At 38.5% G+C, this 15,995-nt stretch overlaps 1 protein-coding gene across 1 annotated transcript; it reads left to right on the top strand.

Moving 5' to 3' along the window:
• The first annotated feature begins 9,504 nt into the window (after positions 1-9,504).
• sat2b (spermidine/spermine N1-acetyltransferase family member 2b) lies at positions 9,505-14,182 on the top strand. The gene is made up of 6 exons (XM_026254472.1): positions 9,505-12,540; positions 12,620-12,671; positions 12,760-12,843; positions 13,375-13,476; positions 13,553-13,593; positions 13,777-14,182. Exons 1-6 carry the CDS (start codon positions 12,478-12,480, stop codon positions 13,948-13,950), a joined length of 516 nt encoding a protein of 171 aa, XP_026110257.1. The 5' UTR covers positions 9,505-12,477; the 3' UTR covers positions 13,951-14,182.
• The last annotated feature ends 1,813 nt before the right edge of the window (positions 14,183-15,995 follow it).

A 15,995-nucleotide genomic window follows, 5' to 3' on the forward strand; every position in this document is an offset into this window, starting at 1 on the left:
TCTCTGTCTGCCGCAGCGTGGTGTTGTCCGGCGTGAAGCACGACCGCTCTGGGGCTCTCGTCGGCCTTCAGGATCGCGGGTATCTGCGCAGAAACATCGAGAACATGAGCACCAGGCAAACAATGAGTGTGCACTTTACCTTCATCTAACGTAGCACTTACGTGTCGGATGATGTGGAGTCTCCGATGACCACAGTGTCACGTCCTGTTTCGCGGAGGGGAGCGAAGCGGTTCCGGATGGAGATCTCGAAGGCTGGAGGGGGAGAAGTCGTCGCCCGGGACCCGGCTCGCGTTCTCCGCTGTGGATGCACCCAGGGTCCGTGGTGTCCCGGCGTCGCAGTGAAGGGCATCTGGGAAGATCGCGTCCTGGCTGCCTGTGCAGAGAAACACACGGAGTAGACGTGGTGGGACTATTAACAGCATGCTGTATACTTACCCCGGACTTGTGAGCGTCAGCCCGGGATGATTCCAGCGCGGCCCTCCGCTCTCTCAGCTGGGCCTGCCTTACCTCCAGGTTGCGAATCTGCTTCCCCACGGCCTCGAGCTCGAGCTGCACAGAGTGGAGACATTCATCCGCCATTAAAGCAAGTAACAGTGAGTACAGCAGTGGTAATGTGTGTGGATAGAGTATTAGCAATGTAAGCGCAGTTAGCAGCAACCACGCTTGCTGATGCTAACGGGCTAAAAGCTAATAGCGGACCCAGGAGATCAAAATAAAACTAGTGATAGCGAGGCGCTCTGATTGTTTTTGTTGTAGTATACAATAGAGGATATATTCACACGTTATATAAACGGAAACGATGATGAATAAAATTGATTTTTAAGTAAAAAATAGTCAATGAAAAGAATACAGTGACGGAGCTCAAATGCAGTACAGCCGCCAACAACAAACAGGAAGTGACAATTGCATGTTGTAATGTTTGTCTTTTTCCTGATTCAACATATTCTAGGTACAGGAAACCCCCTGAAAAACACTGTCAACAATGATGTAACACTGTCTCAATGTAACACCTATAGTTGTCTGAACATAAAGCTGCTCCCAATAACAATCTCACTTATTGTTATATGCCATTATATGATGCTACTATGGACTATTTGATGTTGAATCAACATCCATTCACTTTTCATAAAACTGGTCTAATGAAATCTGTTTAAAATATACATATATTTGCAGTACTTTGCAAAAGTCTTAGGCTATTAGTATTATCACCAGCAATAAACAAAGCTGGTGTGGTAATAAAATGTCACTGATACTGGTTGTCCTCATTAGCACCCTCAAAGGGCTCTGTCTCTGCCACTGACAATCAAAGACAAAAAAATTAGCTTGTCTATAAATTGTCACAGAAGCAACAAATAATAATAATAAAAAAAAAAATTGGTTATTTGGGATCTATCATTATCTAACTTTTTCTTGTCATATTTGTCATAAATGCAAAAATATATACAACCCATAACTTCAATAACGCTACAAATTATGGAAGTGTGCAAGTTCCACATTCATATTCTTCACACATCATAGCATCACTACCTCACTTCTCAAGTCTGCTGGTAGCCTTTTCCCATCACTGCCAACCTCCTTTTCACTTTCTTCTCCCTTAATATGACTGGTTTCCTCGCACCTCGCTATCTTTTGCTCGATCAGGTCTGCTACACCAGAACACTGCACAGTAACTGCTGGCCTCGCTGCTTACAGATGTAGAGGAAAAGATTGGGCTTGCTTGTGTCAGCTGTGCAATTTGCAATATCTTTCAGATATTCAGGTTTTAGTGAACTTTCTGCCCGTACTGATCTCCTTCACCTCTATGTAGCGAGGTCGGACAACAAGGGCATGCTCCTTGCCAAGTTTGCCTAGGGTAGCTATGTCTGGTGATTTCTCCAGTAAGCGGCATATGGCCTCCTCAGCCGGCTCTACATCCAGGGAATATATTTTTTCCATACCAAGGTAGTGCACTTTGAAAAGTGAATAACCATGTGAGAGGGTCTGAGCAGGGTCCTGGCAGAAATGGCGGCAGAAAAGAGCTGGAGATTTCATTAAAGTCTGCATGAGCTGGAATGACCCACCTCGAGACATGACTTTGATAGAAAAATTAAGAAGAATGAAGGAACAAGAAGTTAATGTGGCATTTTCACATCACATACATTAAAAACTATGAAAAGTTGAAATATCATCATGGAGCAATTGCAATTAGCAATATTGTGCAAACTATTATATTGGTCCCTCCTGCTACTCTTGTCCATTGTCTGATTTCTTATGTGAAACATCAGGGAGTTCAATAAGCAGTAAGTTTCAATCAGAATGTGCAAAACTCCATTCATTTAATGTTAGCTGAAAGCAATAATAAACTGGCAAAATTTTATAAAGAGGTGTGGATTTGCAGGATTTTGTGATTGAATGGTTTTTGAATTCTCCTGTTGAGTAATGTCGGCACACATTCTGGGTCAATTCTGTGGCCTGTCAATAAGTGACATGACTCACTATACACATTGGTTATGTATGGCTTTCCATCCATTCTTTTTTCTCTTTAATCAGCTCTCTGATGGTGCATTGGCTAGTAAGTCAATTCTGTCTCAGAAAGAAGCTGCTGTGTTCCACCCTGAATACTTCTGCTCCAAACAATGGGTATATATATGTGTCTGAAGGTCACAGTAAGCTGCAGTGGATGCACATTCAAATGTTACTACAAATTTTATGGCATGCTCAAATGTTCTTATGTTGTTATTTCAATATAAGAAAACACATCATGCTGACCATGCTCTTAACAGCTTTTGTGAGATACTTTCAAGAATACATTGGCAGTGGAAAATCTACAAACCCGATTCAAAAACATTGTGACACTACAAATTGTGACGTGTGGATGTGAAGGATTTTGTGATTGAATGGTGTTTGAATTCTGTGGAATTCTGCTGAGGCTGCTGTTGAGTAATGTCGGCACACATTCTGGGTCAATCCTATGGCCTGTCAATAAGTTACATGACTCACTATACACATTGTTATGTAAGGCTTTCCATCCATTCTTTTTTCTCTTTAATCAGCTCTCTTGATGGTGCTTTGGCTAGTAAGTCAATTCTGTCTCAGAAAGAAGCTGCTGTGTTCCACCCCGAATACTTCTGCTCCAAACAATGGGTATATATGTATGTCTGAAGGTCACAGTAATCTGCAGTGGATGCACATTCAAATGCTACTACAAATTTTATGGCACCCTCAAATTTTCTTATTGTTATGTTGTTATTTCAATCTAAGAAAACACATCATGCTGACCATGCTCTTAACAGCTTTTGTGAGATACTTTCAAGAATACATTGACAGTGGAAAATCTTCAAACCCGATTCAAAAAACATTGTGACACTACAAATTGTGAATAAAAACAGAATGCAATGATATGGATGTTTCAAATTTCAATATTTTATTCAGAATACAACAAAGATGACATATCAAATGTTTAAAATCAGAAAATGTATCATTTAAATTTCATGACATCCACACATGTCAAAAAAGTTAGGACAAGGCCATGTTTACAACTGTGTGGCATCCCCTCTTTTTATAACGGTCTGCAAACGTCTGGGGGCTGAGGAGACATGTTTCCCAAGTTTAGGAATAGAAATGTTGTCCCATTCTTGTCTAAAACAGGCTTCTAGTTGCTCAACTGTCTTAGGTCTTCTTTGTCACATCTTCCTCTTTATGATGCACTAAATGTTTTCTATGACTGAAAGATCTGGACTGCAGGCTGGCCATTTCAGTACCCGGATCCTTCTACTATGCAGCCATTATGTTGTAATAGATGCAGTATGTGGTGTTGCATCATCATGTTGGAAAATGCAAGGTCTTCCCTGAAAGAGAGGACGTCTGGATGGGAGCATATGTTGTTCTAGAACTTGGATATACCTTTCAGCATTCATGGTGCCTTTCCAGATGTATAAGCTCCCCAGTATAATCTTCAAAGAAGATTGCCATTGAATTTCCAATACCCCTTACAGTTCCAATGCCATACAGTTAGAGACTTTAAATATAGACCAATCATACAATGATCAGAAACTGGCATGAGGGAAATAAAGCCACCAGAGACATTTGCCTTAATATAATATAAGATGAGCAAGAAATCCAATCTTGATTTACTTGTTCCATCTGTTTTTAGATTAGATTCAACTTTATTGTCACTGCACATGTTAAGGTACAAGGCAATAAAAAAGTTAGCATCTAACCAGTTTAGTGTTCCTGTGGCTCAAGTGGTAGAGCATTACATTAGCAAATGCAAGGATGGGGCATAGAATCACAGGGAACACATGTTAGGAAAAATTATTAGCCTGAATGCAATTTAAGTCGCTTTAAGCGTCTGCTAAATGCACACACACACACACACAAATATATATATATATATATATATATATATATATATATATATATATATATATATATATATATATATATATATATATAGTACAGACCAAAAGTTTGGAAACATTACTATTTTTAATGTTTTTGAAAGAAGTTTCTTCTGCTCTTCAAGCCTGCATTTATTTGATCAAAAATACAGAAAAAACAGTAATATTGTGAAACATTATTACAACTTAAATTAATAGTTTTCTATTTGAATATACTTAAAAAAATATATATATATATATATTTCTGTGATGCAAAGCTGAATTTTTAAGCATCATTACTCCAGCCTTCAGTGTCACATGTAACATCCAGTCTATCACATGATCATTTAGAAATCATTCTAATATTGTGATTTATTATGAGTGTTGGAAACAGTTCTGCTGTCTAATATATTTGATGAATAAAAGGTTAAAAAGAACTGCATTTATTCAAAATAGAAAAAAAATTCTAATAATATACATTCTAATAATATATTTTCTTTACTATCACTTTTTATCAATTTAACACATCCTTGCTAAATAAAAGTATTGATTTTATTAAAAAAAAGAAAGAAAGAAAAATTACTGACCCCAAATTACTGACCAGTTGTGTATATTGTTATTACTAAATATTTATATTTTAAAAACAAAGCTTCTTTTTTTTTTTTTTTACTTTTTATTCATCAAAGCATCCTAAAAAAGTATCACATGTTCTGAAAAAATATTAAGCAGCAGAACTGTTTCCAACTTTGATAATGAATCATCATATTAGAATGATTTCTAAAGGATCATGTGATAATGATCCTAAAAATTCAGCTTTGCATCACAGAAATAAATGTTGATTTAAAGTATAATAAATTTAAAAACAATTATATATATATATATATATATATATATATATATATATATATATATATATAAAACCAGAAGTGCAGTAAGTACAGAATATACAAGGTCTGCAATATGTACAATAACTATACAGATAAGTATTATGGACATAATTTTAAATACTATAAGCATGATATACAGATAGGTGTACTATGAACATACTGTACAGATGGATTATGTAAAAGTGTAGTACACTATAGGCAGAACTATGGACATCATTTACACTATTGCAATGGACAATAAAGTTCATTGAAAATATTACATTGTGCAAATGGATAACTCTGTGTTTCTGGATGAACAGACAAAAGTGCACGTAATAACAGGTTTACTGTTTTTGTTTGTTGTAAATAAATTAATAAATCAGTCAGGTGTAGTGGTGAAGAGGGGGAGAAGTCTGTGTGGGGCATGTCAGAGGGCAGAATTCAGCAAGGAGACAGGTGTAGGGAAAAAGCTGTTCCTGAATATTGTGGTCCTTGTCCGGAGGCTCCTGAAGTGCCTTCTGGAGGGCAGGACGTTAAACAGTCCATGGTCAGGGTGAGAGGAGTCCTTAAAAATGCTGCAAGCTCAACGTAGACAGCATTTCCTTTGGAAGTCCTCAATATGAGGAAGTGGTGTCCCTGTGATGCGTTGGGCAGTTTTCACTACCCTCTGCAGAGTCTTCCCATACCAGACTTTGATGCCACTGGTCAGGATGCTCTCGATCGCACACCGGTAAAAGTTCACCAGGATGGCTGAAGACAGCTGTTCTTCTTCAGTGTCCTAAGGAAGAAGAGGCGCTGGTGAGCCTTCTTGACCATGCAGGAGGTGTTTGTGGTTCAGAACAGGTCCCCTGAGATGGTGGTTCCCAGGAACTTGAAGCTGGAGACACATTCAACAACCATCCCGTTAATGTGGATTGGGTCATGCGTGCTTCCTTTCGTCTTCCTGAAGCCCACAATGAGCTCCTTTGTCTTACTGGTGTTAAGGAGGTTCTTGTCAGCACACCATGTGACCAGGTGCTGTACCTCTTCCCTGTAGGCAGTCGCATCGTTGTCACTGATAAGGCCAATCACTGTGGTGTCGTCTGCAAACTTAATGAATGATTTGGATCCATGCAGAGGCTTGCAGTCGTGGGTGTAGAGGGAGTAGAGGAATGGGCTCAGCACACAGCCCTGTGGTACGCCGGTGTTGAGTGTGATGGTGGTGGAGCAGGTGTGGCCTGACCTAACATGCTGAGGTCTGTTGGTCAGAAAGTCCATAATCCAGTTGCAGAGGGAGGTGTTAATGTCCAGGTCTCCAAGTTTTGTGGTCAGTTTGGAGGGAATGATGGTGTTAAATGCTGAACTGAAGTCAACAAGCAACATCCTAACATATGTTATTGGTGATTTTACATCCGAGCTGCAGATAAAGTTTTAATAGTTGGTGATTTTAATATCCATGTCGATAATGAAAAAGATGCATTGGGATCAGCATTTATAGACATTCTGAACTCTTTTGGTGTTAGACAACATGTTTCAAGACCTACTCATTGTCGAAATCATAATCTAGATTTAATACTGTCACATGGAATTGATGTTGATAGTGTTGAAATTATTCAGCCAAGTGATGATATCTCAGATCATTATTTAGTTCAGTGCAAACTTCATATAGCCAAAATTGTAAATTCTACTTCTTGTTACAAGTATCGAAGAACCATCACTTCTACCACAAAAGACTGCTTTTTAAGTTATCTTCCTGATGTATCCAAATTTCTTAGCATATCCAAAACCTCAGAACAACTTGATGATGTAACAGAAATTATGGACTCTCTCTTTTCTAGCACTTTAAATACAGTTGCTCCTTTACACTTAAGGAAGGTTAAGGAAAACAGTTTGACACCATGGTATAATGAGCATACTCGCACCCTAAAGAGAGCAGCCCGAAAAATGGAGCGCAGCTGGAGGAAAACAAAACTAGAGGTATTTCGTATTGCTTGGCGGGAAAGTAACATATCCTACAGAAAAGCATTAAAAACTGCTAGATCTGATTACTTTTCTTCTCTTTTAGAAGAAAACAAACATAACCCCAGGTATTTATTCAATACAGTGGCTAAATTAACGAAAAATAAAGCCTCAACAAGTGTTGACATTTCCCAACACCACAGCAGTAATGACTTTATGAACTACTTTACTTCTAAAATCGATACTATTAGAGATAAAATTGCAACCATTCAGCCGTCAGCTACAGTATCACATCAGACAGTGCACTATAGACCCCCTGAGGAACAGTCCCACTCATTCTCTACTATAGGAGAGGAAGAATTGTATAAACTTGTTAAATCATCTAAACCAACAACATGTATGTTAGACCCTATACCATCTAAGCTCCTAAAAGAGGTGCTTCCAGAAGTCATAGATCCTCTTCTGACTATTATTAATTCCTCATTGTCATTAGGATATGTCCCCAAAACCTTCAAACTGGCTGTTATTAAGCCTCTCATAAAAAAAAAAAAAAACACAATTTGACCTCAAAGAACTAGTTAATTATAGACCAATCTCGAATCTCCGTTTTCTGTCCAAGATACTAGAAAAGGTGGTATCCTCACAATTATTTCCTTCTTAGAGAAAAATGGTATATGTGAGGATTTCCAGGATTTAGACCGTATCATAGTACTGAGACTGCTCTCCTTAGAGTTACAAATGATCTGCTCTTATCATCTGATCGTGGGTGTATCTCTCTATTAGTTTTATTGGATCTTAGTGCTGTGTTTGACACAATTGACCACAGCATTCTTTTGCATAGACTTGAACACTTTGTTGGCATCAGTGGAAGTGCATTAGCATGGTTTAAATCGTACTTATATGACCGCCATTAGTTCGTAGCAGTGAATGAAGATGTATCATATCGATCACAAGTGCAGTTTGGAGTACCTCAAGGCTCAGTACTAGGGCCACTACTCTTCACGCTTTATATGTTACCCCTGGGAGATATCATCAGGAAACATGGCGTTAGCTTTCACTGTTATGCTGTTGATAATCAGCTCTATATTTCTTCGCGGCCCGGTGAAACACACTAATTTGAAAAACTAATGGAATGCATAGTCGATATAAAAAATTGGATGACGAGTAATTTCTTACTGCTAAATTGAGAAAAAACAGAGGTGTTAATTATAGGACCTAAAAACTCTGCTTGTAATAACCTAGAACACTGTCTAAGACTTGATGGTTGCTCTGTCAATTCTTCGTCATCAGTTAAGAACCTAGGTGTGCTATTTGATCGCAATCTTTCCTTAGAAAGCCACGTTTCTAGCATTTGTAAAACTGCATTTTCCATCTCAAAAATATATCTAAATTACGGCCTATGCTCTCAATGTCAAATGCAGAAATGTTAATCCATGCATTTATGACTTCAAGGTTAGATTATTGTAATGCTTTATTGGGTGGTTGTTCTGCACGCTTAGTAAACAAACTACAGCTAGTCAAAAATGCAGCAGCAAGAGTTCTTACTAGATCCAGGAAGTTTGACCATATTAGCCCGGTCCTGTCATCGCTGCACTGGCTCCCTATCAAACATCGTATAGATTTTAAAATATTGCTTATTACTTATAAAGCCCTGAATGGTTTAGCACCTCAGTATTTGAATGAGCTCCTTTTACAATATACTCCTCTACGTCCGCTACGTTCTCAAAACTCAGGCAATTTGATAATACCCAGAATATCAAAATCAACTGCGGGCGGCAGATCCTTTTCCTATTTGGCGCCTAAACTCTGGAATAACCTACCTAACATTGTTCGGGAGGCAGACGCACTCTTGCTGTTTAAATCTAGATTAAAGACCCATCTCTTTAACCTGGCATACACATAACATACTAATATGCTTTTAATATCCAAATCCGTTAAAGGATTTTTAGGCTGCATTAATTAGGTAAACCGGAACCAAAAACACTTCACATAACACCCGATGTACTTTATACATGATTAGAAGAATGGCATCTATGCTAATATTTCTGTTTCTCTCTTGTTCCGAGGTCACCGTGGCCACCAGATCCAGTCTGTATCCAGATCAGAGGGTCACTGCAGTCACCCGGATCCAGTAAGTATCCAGACATGATGGTGGATCAGCACCTAGAAAGGACCTCTACTGCCCTGAAAGACAGCGGAGACCAGGACAACTAGAGCTCCAGATACAGATCCAATGTAAAGACCTTGTCTCAGAGGACCACCAGGACAAGACCACAGGAAACAGATGATTCTTCTGCACAATCTGACTTTGCTGCAGCCTGGAATTTAACTACTGGTTTCCTCTGGTCAGAGGAGAACTGGCCCCCCAACTGAGTCTGGTTTCTCCCAAGGGTGAAGTGGTTCAAAGGCCACTTTGAGGCCTCTAAGAACCATAGATAGGTCCCATGTGGGGATCGTGAAGGGTAGAGGAGGTTTCAGCCTTCTGGACCCCTTCAGAAAATGAATAACCATGTTGTTTTCACCCACAGCTGCATCAAAGACTTAAAGGTAGAGGGAGTATGGCCTTATCCAGTTAGTCTTGGAGGAAGGACAATATCTGAGATCTGTTGAACGGATGACAAATCTGTAACAAAAACCCCTGGGAGTGCACCAGGCAGTGATAACCAACTGTTTAAGGCTATAGACGCTCCTTGTTGATGGAGCTCTATCCTGTAATATGACATTCATGATGCTCTCTGGGAGGTCTACTGACTCCCATTGAAAGGCCAAACATGGATCGGCCAAGGCTTGGCTAGCGACAGCTGCTACAGGTCCAAGAGCCATGGTTGGCTTCTACAAAAAAGGGGCTCCCAAGAGGACCTTGTGGGCATCCTCCCTAATTTGTCTGATTAACTGGGGGATCAGAGCAATTCGGGGAAAAGCATAAAGTCGTGGGCAAGTCATGGGCCACAGCATCCTTGACCTTTGAAAAATACATTGGGCAATGAGAATTGTCTTCGGAGGCGAAAAGGTCAACCTCCGTCCTCCCAAAGACATCCCAAATCCTTTGAACAGTTTGGGGATGGAGCCTCCACTCCTTCAAGGGACAACATGTCCGCACCAGTGTTCCAAATGCCCTGCACATGCGCTGCCCTCAGCGAGAGCAGATGGTGCTGGGCCCACTCTAGAAGTGAATAGGGGTTTTGAGGATAGCCCGCCGATTTATGAAGGACACCACTGTCATGTTGTCAGACCGGACTAGGACTATGTTCCATGCCAGGAGTGGTAAGAAAGTGCATAGAGCTCGACATACAGCCCTAATTTCCAGGCGGTTGATATGGAGCTTGCTTTCTGTACTCGTCCAGACACCAAAGGTAGGATGGCCTTCGCACAGGGCTCCCCAGCTCATCTTGGAAGCTGGCGATGCTGAGCTCATGAGACCTAGCATCTTTTGAATCCTCTTGAGCGGCAGAGCCATTCCGGCCGTAAAGGTTCCTCATATGGGTCGAGTCAATAATTGTCCCCAGGAACATGAGGGACTGGAGGGATCTGTGAGACACCAGCTCCACCTCAGACTGGGCCAAAACGAACCAGTCATCGAGGATATTCAGTATACACAATCCCCTCTGTCTCAGAGGAGAGAGAACCACATTTATGCACTTTGTAAAAGTGCGGGAGGCCAGGGACAGTCCGAATGGAATGACCGTGTATTGATATACCACTCCCTCAGAAGCGAATCTCAAGTAGCGCCTGTGAAGGAGGGTTATCTGGTTATGAAAGTAAGCATCGTTCAAATTTAAAGAAAAAAAAAACCGTCCCCTGGGCATATTTGCGCGAGGATCTGCTTCAAAGTAATCAGTCTGAATGAGTACTTCATCAGGACCAGGCTCTAAGGTAAGACAAGGCAATTTGGAGGGTGGTCCAGCGGCGGCGTGGCTTAGCCTCCCCCTCCTCCTGACCGGTGCATCAGGCTAACTTCTGAGGCGTCCAGCACTATCTTGGTCCGGGGTCCTTGCTGCTTCGGAAGGGGGTCTCTTTTTCACTTAAAAAATGTGGTGCTTACTTGCCGATGATTAATCAGATGAAAATATAAATACAAAACCTTACATGAAAAAAGAAGTTGACTAAGATTGAATCCAGTATTTGGTGATAATGTAGGATGAGAAGTGATTTTTAAGCAAATTATGATGCCGGATAACTTTTGACCAGAAATACCAAAAGTGTGCCATTTTGTACAAAATAAAAGTGTGTGATTTCCACAATAATGTGATAAACAGTCAACATTTTCATCAGTTTGTATTTAATATTGTGTAAATAAAGAAAAGAAGTTGACAAAAAAATTAATTCAATTGGTCATAATATAGCATAATGAATGATTTATAAGAAATTTTTTGAGGGGGTAATTTTTGCCCTGGAACACCACAAGTGTTAAAGGTTCTGAACACAACACAAGGGTTAAAATAACCCTAGTTTTTGGTTATACAGATAAATGTAATAAATCCTTAATCTGTAAAGACTACGCTTATTGCACTTCAGAATAATAACAAAACATGCTCTTCTGTAAAATATTTAAAATAAACATGATGAAAAGTAAACTTTTGTGCACAGACAATTTTATTTTGCTCCCATTGAGATAAAATAAATAAATAAATGCACCCCCATTTGCACATAACATAAAACATATGCCATAGCTCAAGACAAGATCAAGATCAAGACTGAAGTAAATGGTCATTTTGACTTCATGCGGACTTTAAGCTTTAACTTTAATAACTCCTGCAATGTCTTCAGTTAACGTTATATATTTTGAATGATCGAAGCAAGCATGCATTATTAATGTTTCTACCACTGTAAGACTTTGTTTTGCATGTTACTGCATGCAAACCGATAAGTGTTAAAACAAACAAACGAAAAATCCAAATGTTACGGCTCGGGTGATCTGTCAATACAATAAGTTATACAACACCGTGAGACACGATACAGACAGATGTATATTTAACAACAACAAAAAATGATTATTAGGACTGAGAAATTACAACCTGCTTTACGTTGTCAGTTATCACCATGTCATGCCTTTAATGTTAATAACACTTCTGTATTTCTTTCTTGTTTATATGGTATATTCTATACCGTTAAGCATGAAAAGTAAAATGACTAGACAAGCAGTAGTGATTTTAGAACGCGTTGCAGCGGCTGCGCAAATTTTGTGACATATTGACGCTCTTGAACACGCCTTCTCTCTTGAACTGAGGCGTAAGTACAGTCAGCTTTTTAGTGCAAAATCGTCCACTGATCAAAAGTAGTGGAGGAAATCAGGAAACCCTGTTTGCCTATGCAAAATGAAGTTTAATATTTGTGCAGCCAAACCTGAAGACTGTAAAGATATAGCGCGCATGATTATGGTGAGACACCATTCAGAACTTGTTAAGCGTTTTGTGAATGCAGCAGGATTTTCGACTATTTTTTAATATTTTATCGTAGGAATTGGCCGTTTATGAAAAGATGCCCGACCAAGTGAAGATATCCTATAAAGGTATTTTAAACGCCTATTCATGTAAAGTTATTGAAGTTAAAATGAAGTCACATGTTTCTTATGTCTGACTCTACTGAATTTCTCTTAGAGTTGGAGAAGGATGGATTTGGCCCCAATCCTTTTTACCAGTGTCTTGTAGCGGAGGTACCTGAGGAGCACAAGTCTAAAGATGGTAATGATTCTCAAAGACCAAAATCACATAAAGCCAAGAGAAAACTGCACAAATATGGCCAACGCTAATTTATAATCTTTGGTTTAACTGAAATTACTTATTATTTTAAATGTAGTTTACTTATTTCTTACCAGATATTTTAGGATGTTAGTAATATGAAGCTTCAGAAATTGTTAGGAATAGAGCAAGTCAGAACAGGGATATATTAAGGAATAGTAGAAGTATTGGGAAAAGTTTTTTCTCTCTCTCTCTCTCTCTCCAGCAGGGTGAGTTTTCAGGTGTGAATATTTTCAGGGATTTGACATTACGGACAGGGTTGGGAAGTAGTAGATCATTCCAAAAGCAAGCAACGAAAGTTGCTATGAAAAAAGCTCAAAGGTCACACCTTCATGAGATGGATGCATGAACTTACAGTTTTATTGCATTTTAACTCATTGCTAATGAACAGCCACAGTAAATGGAGTATTGTGATGTTTTAAGACTTATATGTATGTCTTCACAAGTATTCTTAGAGAAACTGTCATCCCACAGGACATACCAAGGTTGGCTATGCTCTCTTCTTCTATACATACAGCACTTGGAAAGGGAGGACTGTGTATATGGAAGATCTGTATGTGATGCCAGAGTACAGAGGTGTGTATACTTCATCCATTAGTTGAAGAGTTTTGTTCCAAAATGCAAAACTCAGTCATCTCTTCTTACACTACAGGTAAAGGCATGGGAAAGGCTTTAATGGCAACTGTTGCCAAAGTAAGTTATTATTATATATTTTTTTTAATCTGTAGTTTTATATTATTTGCATAAATCTGTGCATTATGATATTTACATTTATAATATTATGGTATTTTGTGGTTAAACAAGGCTAGTTATCTCTATGAATGATCAGTATGTTTTTAATGTAAAAAGGTAAATGTAGTTTTTGTTACTTTATAGGTGGCTAAAGAGCAGCATTGTGTGCGTTTACAGTTCTCTGTATTAGACTGGAACAAGCCCTCCCTAGACTTTTATTTGTCTAAAGGTGCAGAGGACCTTACAGCTAAAGAGGGATGGCATTTTCTCCGCTTTCATGGAATAGCTCTGGATAATCTAGCACAGGAAGCACCTTAAAGAACATGACATAATGACAAGTAATACTTCGTGAATAGTTTAACTTTGTTTTAATTCCATATCTTCAATCTTATAAAAGGTTTAAAAATATTGAAACAAGAACAATAAAAGTGTCAATAATGATATTCTAATTAATGTTTCAGTTAATGTTTATTTTTGCACCAACATTCAATGCAAAGTTATTTTGACATCTTTAAAATACATTTTGCAATAAACATCTGGCTGTTTCAAATTGCACTTGTCCCTAGACATTTTGTTATTAAACTGAACCTTTGATTCATTGTGCACAGAGCAACACTAATAAAACAATGTGTAAGAATGTAAGAACTTGACTGGCTTGCACAAAGCCCAGACCTGAAAACCTTATTTTATCAGTGAACAGGATGAATACCTGTGATAATTGCATTTGAAACACTGGTTTATGAAGCATATTTTTGCTGCTGTCTTGTTGCATTCAAAGTGCTTTAACCAGAAGATGTCTTTTGTGGGGGTTTTCGAGGGATTTTGAAACAGTGGCGTGTACACCATTTCACCTGGGGCACTGTTACATTTATACATCATATTTACAGCAGATTAAATGATTTATGGGTAGAGATTTAAATCTACAATTATATAATAACAGGAAAGGAAAGCTACATGGAGTACATATACTATCTACATAAGAACAGAAATTCAAAAGCATTAAGGATTTGTTGTGGTGCATATCCTTCTCCAGTTCCAGCATTACAGGTGGAGATGGGGGGTATATTAAAAGGTAAGAAAGAAAATCCCCCAACAAAAAATGTATTAGAAACATGTTTGGAATATAGGATAGAAAAAAAATATATAGTTTTGAATGGATCATTGAGGATTTTGTGTAGGATATGAAATTAAACCAATGCAATATTATGCCAGTTTAATATTACCACCAATACCTCTTTGGATTTTAACGCAACATAATGTTGATTATGTTTTTCTTTTGGTGTTTACAGGAGAATTACTATTAATTTTAATTACTTATAATTAGTGCTGTCAATCGATTAAAAAAAATTAACTAATTAATCGCACAATTTTTTAAAATTAATCGCGATTAATCGCAATTAAAAGACTGAAACTTTTTGGATATGTAAATGTAAAATGTAAATAATTAATGTAAACTCAAGACAAAGAAACTATTTAAATTCAAAATATGATTGTTTATTGGAATTTTTGTTTAACTTGTAACACAGATTTTCTCATGTAAACAACATACCTGCAATAAACCATCAATATCCTCCAAATTAACTGTTGGCTTGAAAGCCATATTTATTACAGAAATAAAAACACAGGCATGTAAGTACCATTTGAATTTCAAAACAATCAATGCCAATAAAAAACAAAAATGATTTCCATGTTGAATTCTAAGTGGACTGCAAAAAAATTCCAAAGTATAGTCATTGCCAGTGCTTTAAGTGGGCCGGTACACACCTGTACTCGCCACTTCCAAATATAGCTCTTGAGCGTACCGCCACCTCTCCGTGCGCCCAGAACGTGCTTTTAGCGTACCGGTACGCTCATTTGGACATCTGTTTTAATAGAGGTTTTAATCTTTTACCTGCACTGCCGATTTTCAGAGCGCCCTTCACAATGCAAGCTTCCTAATTCATCCCACCCAGAGCAGAAACTACATTACCCATTCACCCTTAAGTTATACAAGTGAATAGCGCGTGTGTCGCTTTTCCCACTGTTAAGTGTCAACAACTCAACGTGGCCGGAGAAGGTGTGTGAAACTCGTTGTGAGTTATACTAAAGCAAAATCTTGAGTATATATTGTCTGATAAACATTAAAAACTGTCTGCGGAGGTTGAGTCGTCCTGCAGCCCCCGCTGGCTGCTCATTGGCTGCAGCATCTTTTCTCTAAGTTCTAAAAAAATACCGTAGACGGCAAGGCACAAATTTAGATATTCATTTATCTAATTAATCTATAGCCTATGCACAAAGACAATATGATCTTTTTGTCCCCTTTTTGTTTTAAAGCTTGATGAAGAGAGAGAGCGCAAGTTGCTGCAGCTGAGGAGGACAGTGAT

This window comes from Carassius auratus, chromosome 5, assembly GCF_003368295.1.
Source record: "Carassius auratus strain Wakin chromosome 5, ASM336829v1, whole genome shotgun sequence".
Classification (NCBI taxonomy): Eukaryota; Metazoa; Chordata; class Actinopteri; order Cypriniformes; family Cyprinidae; genus Carassius; species Carassius auratus.